The following is a 17372-nucleotide window of genomic DNA, read 5'->3' on the forward strand; positions in this document are numbered from 1 at the left end:
TGTAGAGCAGATTGTGAATCCTTCCTCCATTTTTTGTCTTTTCTGTCTTATCTCTTGTCTAACTTGATTCTGTTTCTTATTAAATATATCTCTGTCTCACATCAATGCTTTGTCCTCTCTTTGAACTTTTCCCACCAATCCACCTTCTTTCCATGCCTTCTATTTCACCACTTTTACTACATGTCTTCTCTCCTCATATATGTCTTACCATCCCGATTATTTCTACCTCCCTTTATTTGCCATCTTCGTCCATCTCGGTCTCCTCCCTCTCTTGCTCCTGCAGGATTTCAGGCAGAAGGTGATGCTGGGAACACCCTTCCTGGTCATCTGGCTCGTTGGTTTCATCGCTGACCTGGACATTGACTCCTGGCTGATCAAGGGCCTCATGTACGCCGGTGTCTGGATCACCGTGCAGTTCCTCTCCAAGTATGTCTCAAACACACACACGCGCGCGCGCGCACACTAGCATACACATGGCGTATGATATGTGAACCTTGTGTTCTGTACTCAAATTTCCTAGCAGTCTTTTTCCTGCCATTTATTACTTAAATACTGAAAGCAACTAAAATGAGTTTTTAACTGGTTATGAAACCGTCTCAATACTGATGCCTCTATATGACCTACATTAGCAAACAAGACCAAGATTGGCTATTTCTATATAGTTATTCTTAATGCCTCTCACAGGTTTGGTTTCGTCAGATTTAGCTTGACTCCCTAACTATTTATTGGCTTGAGTTAAAGTTACAGTATTTTCAACTATGACATGTTTTATGCCAACAATTGAATTTAGCGTTTAAATGTTTTGAGATGAAAAACTTTCAAAATCATATTTGTAAAACTAATTTATTAAGCTTATAAGTCAGATTTAGATGTCCTGACACCACACACAGACGGTATACTATAATTCATGTACTTGGCACATTATACACACAGTCTCTATGGCACACCAGCACATAAACATGCTCCCTTACACACACACACACACACACACACACACACACACACACACACACACACATTCTGTACCCCCTGCTTAGGCCCCATTACCACTGCCATCTGGGCTTGCTGGTATGGTTGGTTGTGCCCCTCACTACTGTTGGCTCTCTGACTACAACAACACACATTACCCACCGTGTTAGCTTTATATTTACTGACATTCTTGCAATATTTACTTGGTGAAAAACACAATGGTGACTGTGTCTTAAGGTTATGGTTTGGTTTATTTTTTGCTGCTGGACATTGCATGCATGTTTGCATCTGTTTTGTCTTTAGTACTGTGCACACTATTTGATTGGCTGGAAGTGCAGTGCAGAAATAAGACAATGGCACATTTAATGAAAATCAAAAACTCCGAACTTAACAATGGCCATTTTAAATACACTGCTGATAACTCTCCTCTCTCTCTCTCTCTCTCTCTCTCTCTGTGCAGGGCTTTCTTCGACCACTCCATGCACAGTGCTCTCCCTCTGGGAATCTATCTGGCCACCAAGTTCTGGATGTACGCCACCTGGTTCTACTGGTTCTGGAACGATATCCTTTTCTGTCTTAGACTGCATCAGTTTTTGACTTTGTTTCCTTAAAGGAAGGAATCTAAATTAGCATCCCTAGTTCTGTGCAATATGAGAATGAACTTGTTATGGTTATACAGAATCTGGTAGTTGATCAGTCAGACATTTTCCAGTTTGAATCAAAATAATTGTGTTCCTAATTGCCATGTTGGCTAATGCTACACGTCAGTCTCTGATGGATGACTTGTGTTAAACCAAATCATTTACAGTTTTGGCATTTAGCTGCTTCTTGAGGAGTGTTGTCCAGAGGGACTTGCCGTGTGCGAGAAGTTAATCTTCACCTAGAAACACTTTTGATTGTTTCTGGGATCAAGCTTTAACCTTTCAGGTATTTAATAATGGTCTGTAAGTCCCACATATTCTGAGCATTTCACTAAACAACCACCCAGGTTGCCTGAACCACTCCTCTACATTAAATGCAACATTAGGCTATGAGTCAAATTATAGTTTGGTCCTTTTGTAGCTCTTTTCAATAGATGTGATAAGTGATCTTCTGTCCACCTAATTTAGTCTTATTCACCCATTTGTGTGAAGCATGCCAGAGCTTCGAGACCTTGCACGCACTGTCTGGAAAAGAGACAACCATTCAAAGCCTTGCAGTTGTGTCGCATGCTGGTTGAAATGGGACTCTTTATTCATTGCTTATAACAATTGCACAAGTCATTCAACATAAAGCCAAGAGCTTTTATGAATCTGTTAGGACCGTTTGTACATTTGGCATGTTCTCCAAGCAGGGAGGATCTTAATAGAATATGGACTTGTAAAATAGTTTTTTTTACTGCTTTCTGCTGCCTGTGATGCATTTTGGTTGAAGAGGAGAAACGTACTTGTGTTGGCCGGCTGGAACATCAGTGACAGTGGGAAAGGTTTATGTAAACAGCAGAAGGAGTTGTTGGAAACTATGTTAAACAAATGCCCCAGGGTCCCATTGTAATGGATATTTAAGTACAAATGTGTTACGTATCTCAATGAACCTGCTGCTTAGTTTTCAGTGTATGTTGCTGTATTAGAATTGTGAAAAGGGAGTTTGGTGTGTAACAGCTGCTGGGTGAAACCCATCGAAGCGACTCCAAAGAGTTTCTGTTGGCATCAGCGCGGCTGCTCTCACATTTTTGTTCATGGAAGAATCGCCTTTCTGTTCAGAAACTACTAATTGCAGAAGGTGAGAGGGGAGCTCTCGTTTGTGGAAGGCATTTCATTTTATGCCTCGCAGCGCCGCTAATGGGAAGTGAGAGTAAGATGTCTTTGACCTGAGCTTATTGAAAAAGAAAACTGCTCTAAGGTCTTTTCAGTAATTATAAAATGCTGCCAGAGTTGTGTTTTGAGCATGTTTTATATGGCGTGTCTACCGGACATAAAATTGAAAGAAGGCATCTACAACAATGATCTCCCTAAGCCAGGTTTTCATATTTGCATTCATCCTCAAAGAGCAGCAGATAGGTTACACTCCATTATGTAGTCTGCTAAGTGTTTGTTCGTACATGGCTCAAAAGTTGCCCCTTTGACTGCAGGCAGGTTCTTTCGTGTGTGTGTGTGTGTGTGTGTCTTTGTGAAAAACCCAGTTCTTTCAAGCTTCTCTTTTGCCCTCCAGCTATCAAGGTTGTCGTTAAGCCTGTGCACTTTATCTGCCATGAATCTCTTTCCAGTAATGGTGTCTTTTGCCTGTCTTGGCAACTACTTTCAACTGAAAGACATGTTCCTGACAGCTCAGGGAGTTTAGCTTTTCTCCTGCAGCGTTGCAGACATGGGCTACCTGTTGTGAACTGTGGCCACTCTCTCACTCAGTTGGACAGTTGGTTCTTGTTCTTGTTGCCTACTTGCATACAAATGAGTACTTTTTCTAATCACGTTTATTTATGCAAATCAAGTGATATGCAAATCAGGAGCACCATGGGACTGGATGGTTTGTTGCTTGTTTTATCTAGAAGTTAATGATATATTCAAAGCTAACGTATGAGTGAAACTGTTCACACTGCTACCCACAAGCAAAATTGCCCGATGGCCACCATAGTTGAGGTTGGGTTATGCTCGAAATAAATTAGTTTGTGCAACATGTCGTCCGAAGACCGGGTCTGAAGGCAAAAGTGTTTATAGCTGTTTCAAACGGTCACACTTGGAGGCAGGGTGAAAAGCCGGCCATTACTGTATAGAGAGGGGGTTCAACAACTGCCACCAACTGTTTATCTCAAAGCACCAACTCCTAATATTAAACACAACATAAGCATACGTTGTGGAAACGCATGTTAATTAGCATTTTCTTTTGCTGATTTTCTGGAAATTCATTTTAAAATGTGCCCTCAATTTGTATGGCTAATGTCGGATTGTTGGTTTTGGAACGTTGTTGTTGTTATTATTATTATTATTATATAAATTATTATTATCTCCGGGTGATGCCGTACTATGTGAGTTCTCAAGTTTGTGGTGTTTCCAAAAGTTCTTCTTCTGATTATGACAAGAGTGCCCAGGCGTCAGTGTGAATTTGACGCAGCGCCATCTATGGGCAATGTCATTTCAGGACAATAGTGTAAAAACGAGAAGAAGAAGAAAAAATATGAATCGATTTTTGGAATTCTATGAATCGATTTTGAATCGGTAGAGCTTGAATCTCGATTCAAATTCGAATCGATTTTTTTGCACACACCTAGTGTGTTGTGTCAGGGGGTTTATCGGTGTTTTAGGCCCCCAACGTCTCCTTCCAGGCAGCACTGATTAGGCAATGGTTATGGTTAGGTTCGGGTTAAAACCCAACGCCTGGGATGGGCGCTGCGAGGGGCACAGGCACAAGGGGACCACTGGTGTGAATAAAACACTTAAAAACCTCCTTAAACCAAGTTGGGTTATGTAAAAGCTGTTTAAAATAAGGCCAGATATTAAAGGCAGGAGGGTTAAGATTAGGGTTAGGTGCCATGAAGTCAACGGTCGCAGCGCTGCCTTGATAGAGACGTTGGGGGCTTAAAACACCATCGAGCTATCAGGGGAGGCATCGGATTACTCTCTCTGACCCTTCAGAGTCTACTTACATAAACCAAGGACTGAGGCCCCGCATTTTAATACGAGCCTGCTCTTTTACTATTGAACGTGGATTTGAGGATGAGAATATAAAGTTTTCGTTTGTGTCATGGGCTAAAGGATTCCAACATCTGGTTTAAAGTGTCCTGGCCTGATTATCTTATCAGATAAAAGACATTTCCATTTCACTTCTAACTGTGACCTTTTTATTCAACTACTTATGAACAAAAAGGTAAGCGGGAAGGGGGAAGATTACGGGTTTGATTTTGATGTAGCACATTCCTCACCACGTCTCTATTAGTTCGGTGTAGTTCTGCAGCCCAGTATCTTGCACACACGTTGTTCCACCTTCCAGGTTGAGACTTTTTAGCCACCAGTTCTGACCCAGTTTCAGCCATTGTTAGCTCATTATCCTCCTCAGGCCTGTGGTTGAAATCGGATCAAATGACAAAAGTGGAGCAGAAAGACAGTACCTTTTTCTCTATCCCAGACTCGGGTCATATTTTCCTCTCTAGACTTTCGTCATAAATGCATTTCCAGCAGGTGAACTAAAAATCACCGAGTTAATGATGCCCTGGAGTTTTGTACTGTACTGATGTAGCATTCATTTCACTTTGTCTGCACGTCATTGCAAGTCTACTGTGAACCCTCTTGCTGTTTGTTAGGGAAACCTTCTCAAATACGCCTCACCCCTCAGCCTTTTAAAAGATAAATGGGTGCTAACAGATGGGCGATCTCTCACTGAGGAAGCATTGGACCCATTTTATGAGAGTTGCATTGATCACCGGCACCTTCTCCACACATCCTCTGGTTCCCAGAGGTAATAGACTAGACAATGAGGAGCTCTGGAGAGTGTTTTACTTATTAGGCCATTTCAGTAGCGGATCATGTCAACACCCAGTTCATTATAGGGATATTTATGAAGATCAATGGCTTCATGTGGTCTGTAGGGACTTGTAGAGGGCTTTCTAACTTTGTCAGTGCTAGCAAAGTGCTCATCAGTGAAGTCATAGCTGTGCTAAAGGGATGACCACAAGAGCTATTGGCTCTTCCTTACCTACAAATGAAAGTAGCTGTTGGGGCATGTTATTTCTGTGCTTATGGTGTGTGTCCCTCGCTACTTTCTCAACAGACCTCTGTGGCTACAAACCCTTGTCAATGCTTCAGAGGGTTTTAGTATGATCTATTATGGTGGATTTGGTTTAACTTTCCGTGGCTGGTGTTCACACAAAGTGTGTTTAGACAATACAGATCCAAGGGTTCATTTTGAATCAAAGCATTCAAACTGAACTAACGGGCCTTGTTATGCCTACCCGACTGTATGGTTAGAGGATGATCAAGTTTGATTGGAGATAATAAAATAAATAGTTTTTGATGGACCAGTGAAAGCAGCGGTCCCTTAGTTTTGGATGTCCATCACACCGCTGAGACAGGCCTTTTTTTTTTTAGCCACTCTAGTGGCGTGGCCGTAGGAGTGGCAACAGGGTACAAAATTAGCACCATGCAGCCAAATGCTGGTGGATGTTTTGCTTCGCCCACCAGCCAAAACACAATGATTTCCTCTTGAGTGGTTGGTTAAAATTTGAACATTCAATAGCCATTTGGCTGGTGAATAAAAAACCTGTACCCTGGGTGGCAGTGTTGGTCAGTCGATCGGTCAACCACTTTGGTCTAGAATAAAACATCAACTATTGGATGGATTGGCACAATATTTTAACTGACAGTCATGGAACTGACTTTGGTGACCATCTGACTTTCCATTATCGCCACCATGAGGTTGATATTTGTGGTTTTGAGTGAAATGTCTCGACTATTGGATAGATTGCCATAAAATTTGGCAGAGGCATTTATGTTCCCCTCAGGATGAATTCTCACAGCTTTGTTATAGCTTGTGTGAAACTATAAATATTGTATCCCAAAAGAGTTAGCATAGCAACCTTTTGAAGAGGGTATTTTAAAATGGCTACATGTAACATAATGTTGACTGTATGGGCAAAAAAGGACAACTTTGTGTGCAGTTGTATGTTAAGCATGATGCCTCCCATTGGAACGTGTCACCTTGCAGTAGTGTAATGATGCCGTATTTTCCCGTAGTTCAAACAGAATATTCTTTGTCTGTGTTGTTTCAGTGTCTATTCCAAACTGACGACTCTATCACAGTTTGTTTTTCTTCTGTCACACATTAGCACATAGTGTTGAGGCTTTCCCAGTCTGGGCCTCTCTGTGTCACTTGGCTGGTTTCCTGTGGGATTCTGCTGACTCATGCACACCTGGGTGACTGACTCTGCTACTAATCAGTCCACAGCTGTCACAGAATACACCCTTATCTCTCCATGGTTATACACAAGACTGTAGAATCTGTACACCAGTGCCCTTTGGGTCCAGGTCTCAGCCCAGTAATGTAAGCATGCATGCTCTCTTTTTTTTTCTTTTCTTCTCCTACATTTATACACTTAGTGAGAAACACAGACCAAGCCAGTCTGTGCTGTTCTGTTGTGTCACAGAGTATGTAATTAATTAGATTACATTTTTTAATCTTTTGACAGCCCTAATATAAATATATCCGAGTCCTGATCGGGAGGTAACGTCCGATTCCGATGGAGTCTGAAACCACGTGATCGGGCCCGATTTCCGATCACGTGATCAGATCTGGACATCCCTACTTGTTATGCCTACCCGACTGTATGGTTAGAGGATGATCAAGTTTGATTGGAGATAATAAAATAAATAGTTTTTTGATGGACCAGTGAAAGCAGCGGTCCCTTAGTTTTGGATGTCCATCACACCGCTGAGACAGGCCTATTTTTTTTTAGCCACTCTGAGTGGCGTGGCCGTAGGAGTGGCAACAGGGTACAAAATTAGCACCATGCAGCCAAATGCTGGTGGATGTTTTGCTTCAGCCCACCAGCAAAAACACAATGATTTCCTCTTGAGTGGTTGGTTAAAATTTGAACATTCAATAGCCATTTGGCTGGTGAATAAAAAAACCTGTACCCTGGGTGGCAGTGTTGGTCAGTCGATCGGTCAACCACTTTGGTCTAGAATAAAACATCAACTATTGGATGGATTGGCACAATATTTTAACTGACAGTCATGGAACTGACTTTGGTGACCATCTGACTTTCCATTATCGCCACCATGAGGTTGATATTTGTGGTTTTGAGTGAAATGTCTCGACTATTGGATAGATTGCCATAAAAATTTGGCAGAGGCATTTATGTTCCCCTCAGGATGAATTCTCACAGCTTTGTTATAGCTTGTGTGAAACTATAAATATTGTATCCCAAAAGAGTTAGCATAGCAACCTTTTGAAGAGGGTATTTTAAAATGGCTACATGTAACATAATGTTGACTGTATGGGCAAGGACAACTTTGTGTGCAGTTGTATGTTAAGCATGATGCCTCCCATTGGAACGTGTCACCTTGCAGTAGTGTAATGATGCCGTATTTTCCCGTAGTTCAAACAGAATATTCTTTGTCTGTGTTGTTTCAGTGTCTATTCCAAACTGACGACTCTATCACAGTTTGTTTTTCTTCTGTCACACATTAGCACATAGTGTTGAGGCTTTCCCAGTCTGGGCCTCTCTGTGTCACTTGGCTGGTTTCCTGTGGGATTCTGCTGACTCATGCACACCTGGGTGACTGACTCTGCTACTAATCAGTCCACAGCTGTCACAGAATACACCCTTATCTCTCCATGGTTATACACAAGACTGTAGAATCTGTACACCAGTGCCCTTTGGGTCCAGGTCTCAGCCCAGTAATGTAAGCATGCATGCTCTCTTTTTTTTTCTTTTCTTCTCCTACATTTATACACTTAGTGAGAAACACAGACCAAGCCAGTCTGTGCTGTTCTGTTGTGTCACAAAGAATCTACACAAACGAACAGACTTTTGTCTCCCTCGTATGTATACGTACATGGAAGGAAGTCATGATGAGCTGTGGTGACAGACTGACATGATCTGTCCTTGAGTGGGTGAGTCGAGATGAGACAGCCGCTGTTTGCATCGCAGTCTGCCTGTTAGTGGAGTTACTGTAAAGTGAGAATCTGACTCAGATTGATGTCATTGTCATAAAAATCAAAGGAAATAATTTTATTTAAATATTGACCTGAAACGTGATAAATGGCAGGCAAGTTCTGGAGTTATAACCAGTGCCTTTTTTTTCAATGAGTTAGTCTCCTGGTTCCGCCTGCATATTCACCATACAGACATAAGAACACTATATTTTTATCTTACTCTCAACAAGAAATTGAATAAGCATATTTCCCAAAATTTCAAACCGTTTCTTTTAATGTGTGTCTTAGTCTTATTTATTTATTTATTTATTTTTAAATATACTGACTTGTGACAGTGACGTGTTTACATGTTCACACTACAGCTTTAAATGCTGTGCACTAAGTTCTGTTTGGGTCCAACTCAGGTGGCAGGAATTGAACTGAGGTTGAGGTCGTCTGTCCTCTGGCAGTAGTACTGTGGTTAAACAGAATGGGGTTTGATTGTGGTGAAAACCCAGCAGTTGACACTAATCTGTCTTTACAATACCAAAGAAAAACGATGCAGAAGAAGCTGTTGGTCCGTCTTCCTTAACCTTCGCTGCACATCTCCCCTTTGCCACTGTTCATATGCCCTTCCTGATAAACACGCTGGCTCTCTTCTACAACTTTGGCAAATCCTGGAAGTCTGACCCAGGAATTATCAAAGCATCAGAGGAGCAGAAGAAAAAGGTAAAGTTACAGGAAAGAATCAAGCAGGAACAGTCTTTGAAAGAAACGTTTGAATCCCTACTTCAAGATGTTTCCTTGTGTGTTTTTAAATGGTTTGGCTTACCCTACTAAGTGTTAATGTAAGCGCTGTAAATAATCTTTTCATTTCATCATTTGTTTTAACGCGAGCGAGAGATCCCGGCTGCTTTTTGCGGCTCATCCTCCGGCCTCTCTGTCCCTCATTATCGCTCTCTAATGGGGGACAACAGGGGCTCTGCTTTGTACCAGGCCCTGTGATTGATGAAGAGCTAAATTTACCCCGCATTGTTAGCACAGGGCAGGACTCCACTGGGTCAAAGGCTTCAAAGCTTTTCTTTCCCTGCAGAGGATCCCCCTTCCACCTCTTGTCTTCCTATCTTTAGTTTATTTGCTCAGTAAAAGCAAACTGATAAAAACACAGAAGAGGAAAGAAACCTATATGTGCAGGTTAGATAAAAAACAATCGCAGTTTGTCTTAAAAAAAAAAAAAAACATGAAACAAACTGACTGAATGAGACTGTAAACCCATAGTTAGCTTTTGTCCCAGTTTACCGTGAATGAGCCGAGCTTTCAGTGTGATCGTTGAGCTGGAAATCCCAGCCTCGGCTTGTACGCTGTCATTAGGTCCTTTTGTTGCTGTGTCTCTGTCCATATTTGTTTTTTTTTCTTTTTTAAATCCTGCTTTTGTTTCTTGTTTCCTTCCTCCAGACAATTGTGGAGCTGGCAGAGACGGGCAGCCTGGATCTGAGCATATTCTGCAGCACCTGCTTGGTAAATTCTGCCTCCTCTCTTGCAAGATGACACATCCAGAGGAAAATGGCAACAACCTTTTACTTCTTTTATGACCGTTTCCTATAGATACGAAAGCCCATCAGGTCCAAACACTGCGCCGTGTGCAACCGCTGTATCGCCAAGTTCGACCACCACTGTCCCTGGGTGGGGAACTGTGTCGGTATGTCAACAACACACACACACACACACACACACACACACACACACACACACACTTCCAAACAATCAGCTACTCGTCATTTTCTTCCCTAGACTCAAGAGTTGTGGCACTTTATTGTGTGATATCAGCTCCGTATTCCACTTTAAGAAGCAACATGTGTCCTGACTGAGCCCTCTGCTCTCACGTTATTCTGGCTCTGGTACACAACAGAAAAACATGTTGAAGGAAATGCTGGGATATCTTTAATCAATGCTTTTCCAAATAACGTCAGATTTAGTCTGGAAAAAAAAATTCATTACTGCATTTCAAATGATTTCACTCAGTGGTTCCCAACCTGAGGTCCGGGGACCCCTCAGGGGGTCGGCAAAGATCAGAGGGGGTGCGCAAGTCTTTATCTGGTTTGAGGTTGAGGTAAAAAAAATGATGATGATACACTAGAATATATAATGTATACAAAAGTCTGTATAAAAACTATATATTTTTGTTCTCGCTTAAAATTGTAGGCAGGCTACTTAGTAGGCCAAACCTCCGGGACCTCTTAACCTGGGACCCTTGCTGTCATCAGGTCAGCTGCTAGCTGCTATCATCCTTGTTTTTCCTGCCGCCACGGCATCACTATTTTATGAATGAAACATGGCGGAGAAACGTAAAAGTGCTGATAACTGCTCTGTATCAAAAAAGAAAGTAAGGCTCTATTTCGAGAGTTACCACAACTTCGGTTTCGGAGGGGGGGGGCTCAGCTTTTCTTAGACATAAGTAGGGGGGGCACCAAGGAAAAAAGGTTGGGAACCACTGACTTAACTCATTTTATCATCTGTTGGCCAAGCTGCCTGTCTTCTCTTCTGCTGTCTAGACAGAGTAGACCTGTTTAGGTTAGTTTCAATTCATGTGTTCAGTGATAAAACATTCATTTCATAAAACTCAACTAGAGCCGCAAAGATGAATCGATGAGTTGTCAGCTATTAAATTAATCACCAACTATTTTCATTAATCGGTTTAACTTTTTATTTATTTATTTTTTTTGAATTTTTGGGGGGCTTTTCCCTTTATTAGACAATGACAGTGGATAGACAGGAAAGGGGGAGAGAGATGGGGGATGACACGAAGCAAAGGGCAGCAGGTCGGATTCGAACCCGCGCCGCTGCAAAGGACTCATAGAACATGGGGCGACCGCTCCCACTGGGTGAGCTAGAGGCCGCCCCGGTTTAAGTTTTTTATGAAAAAAGTCAAAACTCTCTGATTCCAGCTTCCTGAATGTGAATATTGTTCTAGTTCCTTCTCTCCTCTGTGACAGTAAACTGAATATCTTTGAGTTGTGGACAAAAACAAGACATTTGAGGACGTCCTCTTGGGCTTCGGGAAACACTGATCCACATTTTTAACCATTTTTGGACATTTTATAGAACAAACAACTAATCGACTGAGGAAAATAATCGACAATAAAACATAATCGAAACACAACACAGTGTAGAAGGCTTTAATGACAAGATGCAGGAAATGAAGCAGGCAAAATAAAGTTGTAAGGGAAGCGAGTGTGTGTCCAGGATTGTGTCAGATGGCGTCCGTGGAGCAGACCGGAGACAGTTTGGGAAGGAAGGAGTAGCATTTCTGGTTTGAAAAGCAGGTGGTCAGGAAGAAGCTTTAAACGTGTGGAAACCGCCTGAACAAACAACACGCCCGGCTACATGACTACTGGGATCAGGGGCCTGGAAAAGGATTTTAAAAGCTCTTAAGAAGTTTTGAAATATCAAACACAATAGTTCTTTATGTAGTTATGGGTTTCTTTGTATTATCTGTTACCCTGGAAGTCCAGAGTTCTCGCGAGAGCAGAGTTTGAATTTGCTCAGCGAGTCACTCTGGCTTTCAGTAATGATGCTCATTAACTATGCCCTTGTAGCCGAGCTGCACCAATCACATCGGTGTATCTGATATAGGCGGGCCAGAGGCGAGCTAAACAGATGACGACAGTTTAATCTACCAGTTAGCTCCGCTGGTGGCTAAGCGTACGGGGCTCTGGATACGTCACCCCGTGTATTGTTGGGATTGGTCGTAGTGTTATCCAATTGCGTGCAGTGAGATTTTCAAATGCATGCTTGGTGCCGCCCCTCGATTTGGGCCATTTTCATTACTCATTTCATTACTTTCATTACTAATTATCTGTCATCTTTTACAGCAATGTTTGTTTGTTTTTTGTCAACGACCCCTTACAACATTGAGAATATACCGGGGACCCCCTCACGGATGTCCCCTGGATTAATTTGCCGTAGCCTATTTCTTACACATCTATAGTCTTAGTTAAGAACAACACATGAGAACATGTATTACAAAAGATATTGGACATGTATTTTGCAGATTCTGATTGTTATAGATTTGTTAGATTAGAATGCTATCTATAAAGTATTACAGATTTAAAATTAAACACATCATTTGTTGAACTATGAAGCCTTTTGTAAGAAAAAAATGATGTGCATTATTATTTTATGTCATGACAATTTAAACGAATGAATCTGAAAACGTTTTACGGACCCTCTGGTGACGTGTGTTTACAGTGTTTGGTGTGTTTGACAAAGTGTGCTTGACAAAGTGTGCCCCCCCCCCGAATCGCCTCAAGTCCACCGAACTAAAGGTGTGAAAGCTCCCTTAATCACATCTGGCCCTGTCCAGGCTTTTTCTTTCCCTTGACCTTCCTTCCATTGGCAACCAAAGCAACTAACTAAGGTGATGAGAATGGAACATGATGTGCTGTTTTCTCCTCTATAGGAAGTGGGAATCACCGCTACTTCATGGGTTATCTGTTCTTCCTGCTCTGCATGATCTGCTGGATGATATACGGCTGCATTTCCTGTGAGTAGGAAACCCACTTTTACGTTTCTTTCCCTGGTTGTATCTCTCTGCTAACTCCTTGACTCCTTGACTTGCTTGACGTGCGTCTTCTCCCTCAGACTGGAGGCTCCACTGTGCCACCAGTTACGCCAAGGATGGTTTCTGGCTCTATCTAACCCAGATCGCCTCCTGCTCTCCCTGGATGTTCTGGATGTTCCTCAACAGCATCTTCCACTTCATGTGGGTGGCCGTGCTCATCATGTGTCAGCTCTACCAGGTCTGGATTTACATTTTGTACACCCGTTTGGACACCTTGACACATTGAAAACTAGGATTTGCAGTTGAGCTTGAATTCCAGTAGATGCTGTTTATGTCTGTTACTCTGTGAAAGGTTGGCTGACCTCTTAGCGTTTACCTCTCTTAGATCGCCGCTCTGGGAATCACCACCAATGAGAGGATGAACGCTCGGAGATACAAGCACTTTAAAGTCACAGCCACGTCCATCGAAAGCCCCTTCAAGTAAGTGATCTGTTACTTATTTGCTTATACAGAGAGCTGAATGTCATCGTTTCAGTAATAGCATTTAAGGGTTGGTTCACCCACATCTCACTTACTTCTCTAACAGATTAACAGATTCTCTTCGCAGATAGTTTGGGTTTTGTTTGCCCCGGTTTTAAAATACCAGCTTCCTCTCTAATACAACTGAAGAGAATGGATTTTCATATAGTGATGCTCGTAGCATCCAGTAACAATGTCCCTGTTACTCAGGACAACCCACAAGCCTCACTACCCAACACCTACTCTCTACCAAAGACCCGAGGAAAACAGTTTACAGTGTTTTCTGTATTATTATTATCTCAAGTAAGGGGTGGGGACTATATCTGGTTTTCAAAAATGTCAGTTTTAGATGGCCTTTATTGTCATTGTACATGGTAACATACAACAGAATTTGAAGAGCTCGTCTGTTCAATGAAAGAAAATAAAAACAAAACGAGACATCACATACATTCATTCAGGCGTGTAACAGTTAAATAAATAAATAAGAATTGCACATGAGAGGGGGGCAGTGATGAGATAAAATAGCAAGTGCATTTCACATTTAAAAGAAAATGGTTGTTTAAATAGTAAAAAAAAATAACCCGGAGTGCAGCGCACACGTGCATGGTGGAATCTAGGGGTTACAACAGGCGCTAGGTTTTGAAGAGTGTAATGCTAAATTGGTGAAGAAATGTGTGACTGTACCCTGTATCAATATAATAGGTAGTTATTACTCTTCCAGCCCAATTGGAATGGTGCTTTCCTCACACTGATGCCACTCATGTTCCTCTGTGTCTCTCTCTCTCTCTCTCTCTCTCTCTGCAGCCACGGCTGCTTCAGAAACCTGATAGATTTCTTTGAGATCCGCTGCTGCGGTCTGATCCGGCCCGTGGCCGTGGATTGGACCACGCAGTACACAATAGAATACGACCAGACGTCTGGCTCGGGCTACCAGCTGGTGTAGAGGAGGAAAGAAAGTGGGGGGAGTGGAAGTAAGTTTCGGAATGATTACTGTCCCATCCCCTCACCCCCCACCCCCCAGCGCTCATGTCGGAGCGATGCTGTTCTCGGGAGCTCTTGCTTTTTTTTTTGTTGGACCATCTCTCCCTCACCGATCAAAAAGACTTAGAAAAAAATCAGCCAGGACTAGCATGCTGTAACGGGGCAAGGCCTCTCCCTCCGCCCTCACCACCACCCTTTATTACTACTACTACTACTATTCTACAACATCAGACTGTATCTCCACATTCCCTAACCTAACCCCCCCCCCTCCTCCACCTCGTCTCTTCTCCTGAGCCCTTTGGACGGTTGTGTTGCTGCCAGGCACCAACGGAGAGGAGAGAGGCCGACGGACCAGAGGAATTCCAAAATAAAAGCTCTTCTGTTTGTACCGGAGATGTGACGCTGCAGAGACGGCAGCGCCATGAAGTGGCAGTATAGCTCTCTACCCTTCCCACTTTATATCCTTATTTATGGTGTCCCTGTTGATGTGCCCTGTGTGTATCTTTTTTTGTTTTTGAGTGGTTCAGGAACTCTGCTGTTCCTGCGATAATGAACTGTGGTGGCCAGGAAAGCTGAAGGAAAGTTGATTTTTTTTATTTGATTTTTTTTAACCATGAATAGAGATAAGGGAATGTCTTTTTAAGGTCTCGATTTTGCACCGTGATTATTTTTTGGAGTCGAGCTGATGAGGATAGTTGAACTTATCAGAGGGGGAAGTGTGTTACAGGTGGAGCCGCTGGAGGAGTCCCAACTTCTTACCTGCTGAAATAAAGCTGCAAGACGGAATTTTAAGAGGATATCCAAGTGTTTTTTTACTCAAAGTAATAACCTGGAAACCATTGTTGTACAGTATTAACGCAGGATTAAGTGCACTCCTTCAGCGGCGACCACTTTAAACGCGACAGAAAATATCCTACAGACAATGTGATACAGGTATATTTATTTAAAAACTATTTATAGACAAAGTTATTATGTTCTAGCACCATCATTTTAACATTTCACATCATTTTAGCTGAGTAGGTTTTTATGAGGAAATAAAAGTGATTCAACAAGTACCTGTAGCAGTTTGACATGGAAGCCTCTATTTAGACAGGTACAGCCAGCGTATTTATGAACAGCAGAGTTGAGAATAAGAAAAAGAATGCAGCAAGAGGACAGATGAGTTTACAAGAAAGGTTCATTCCATATGTTTTGTTTTTTGTTTTTTTTTCTCAAAAAGCTGTAAAGTCTTATTATTTTTTTTTTTTTGTGTGTGTCTGCCTACAACATTGCACTGATGATTTGTTTTTGGCTGTTACTGAACACACGGGCAGCGCCGCTTCACACCAACGCTTCCATTGTTTACAGAGAGGAGGAGGAGGGGCCAACTCCCATCACTTCCTGTCTGGCCCCCCCCTCCCCCTCCCCGCAGGCAGCGGCAGCAGCAAGATGGACTGAAGTGTAAAGAATGTGCACCTGTACATATACAATATCTTTCTCTGTAACTATTTTCTTTTCTTTTCTTGTCGGTGTTAGTTGAAGGTGCTCCTGGATTTATTTTATTTTATTTTTTAAGTTTGGGGGATTTCTTCCAACCGAACGGAAAGAAGAAAATCAAGTGACTATACTCCCAAGTGTATGACTGTAGCTTTTAGTGATGTCCGACACTGCTGTCTATAGGCATTTTAACCCCTAAATACCTTAAATGTCCCCCCCCTGCCAAGAAACTCCACTGCATGTACAATGCTTGGGACAACTGGGCTCTCGCCGTCGCCCCCAACCCCATAGTCATCACCATGGTGACAGCCCGGCAAGCCACGTGTCTGTATATATTGAATGTTAAGTATTTGCCAGTACTTTTCTGCATTGCCGTTCATTTGTCAGTCTTTTCTTTTATTATTTTCTTTCTCGCAAATCCAGTGTGTTTAGTGGAAGTTTTCTTTCAGGTCGCCAGATTACCAGTCGGGCCCTCCTGTGCAAGTGTGTAATATATTTGAATGTTCCATGCTTGTGGACTCTGTAGTCATCCTAACGGTTTTTATTTTTTATTTCTATGTCATATATCGCTGGGTTTGTTATACCACTGGATGTACAAATTGTAAAGCAAAGACACTAGAGAACTAAGGCAGATGCCAATTTTTGTTTTTTTTCTAAAAGCTGAAATGTGATCATGCAATAGTTTTAAGGAAAGAGGGAGGTTATATTACATAAAGGCCTCTGGAACGTTTGGGCCTCATGTTTGCATCATCAGAAGGGGGCGGTTATGTCAACATAGTCCATGTTTCACTCCCCCATCCTGCAAAACCAACCACTGATGTCATTTCTGCCCTACGAAGACAACACACAGCAGCTACTTTTGGTGTGCTTTAAAGGCCAAAGGTTGATTTCATATCAGTACCAGTAACTAACCACTTGTGTTCTAATCATGCCTTTTAAGTGACAGGAGGTCAATGCAGGCTGGTGTTTTTTGTTTTTCTAGGGCAGAGTTCTGCTCATCCAGGACATGAATTCAAAGCCCTTTCAGTCCTCACTAGTTCTTCCAGCTGCCTGAAACGTTTCTGTTCTGTCTCCCCCTCTCACCTCGCCATGTGGGATCATAAAAAAAAAAAAAAAAAAAAAAAAGATTAAGCACATAATCATCTCCAGTGCCTCTCTGCCCACCTTCAGACATCACTGTAACTCCGCTTAAGATGTAAACATATGGGCATGGTTCAGTTTTAATGGCTTTAATAATAAAATAGTCAAATGTGAACAAGTG

The 17372-nt window shown here is 42.2% G+C and overlaps 1 protein-coding gene across 1 annotated transcript in view; it reads left to right on the forward strand.

Annotated features, from left to right (window-relative positions):
- The window catches only part of zdhhc17 (zDHHC palmitoyltransferase 17), a 36275-nt gene extending 18906 nt beyond the window's left edge, over positions 1-17369 (forward strand). The window contains exons 10-18 of the mRNA XM_078281328.1: positions 284-426; positions 1430-1530; positions 9179-9303; positions 10030-10092; positions 10180-10273; positions 13034-13117; positions 13216-13373; positions 13521-13615; positions 14459-17369. Of these exons, the coding sequence (XP_078137454.1) occupies positions 284-426; positions 1430-1530; positions 9179-9303; positions 10030-10092; positions 10180-10273; positions 13034-13117; positions 13216-13373; positions 13521-13615; positions 14459-14597 (1002 nt within the window). The 3' untranslated portion in view covers positions 14598-17369. The remainder of the gene's footprint in view (positions 1-283; positions 427-1429; positions 1531-9178; positions 9304-10029; positions 10093-10179; positions 10274-13033; positions 13118-13215; positions 13374-13520; positions 13616-14458) is intronic.
- Positions 17370-17372: the final 3 nt, after the last annotated feature.

The sequence above is a fragment of the Sander vitreus genome, chromosome 23 (genome assembly GCF_031162955.1).
Source record: "Sander vitreus isolate 19-12246 chromosome 23, sanVit1, whole genome shotgun sequence".
Taxonomy (NCBI): Eukaryota; Metazoa; Chordata; class Actinopteri; order Perciformes; family Percidae; genus Sander; species Sander vitreus.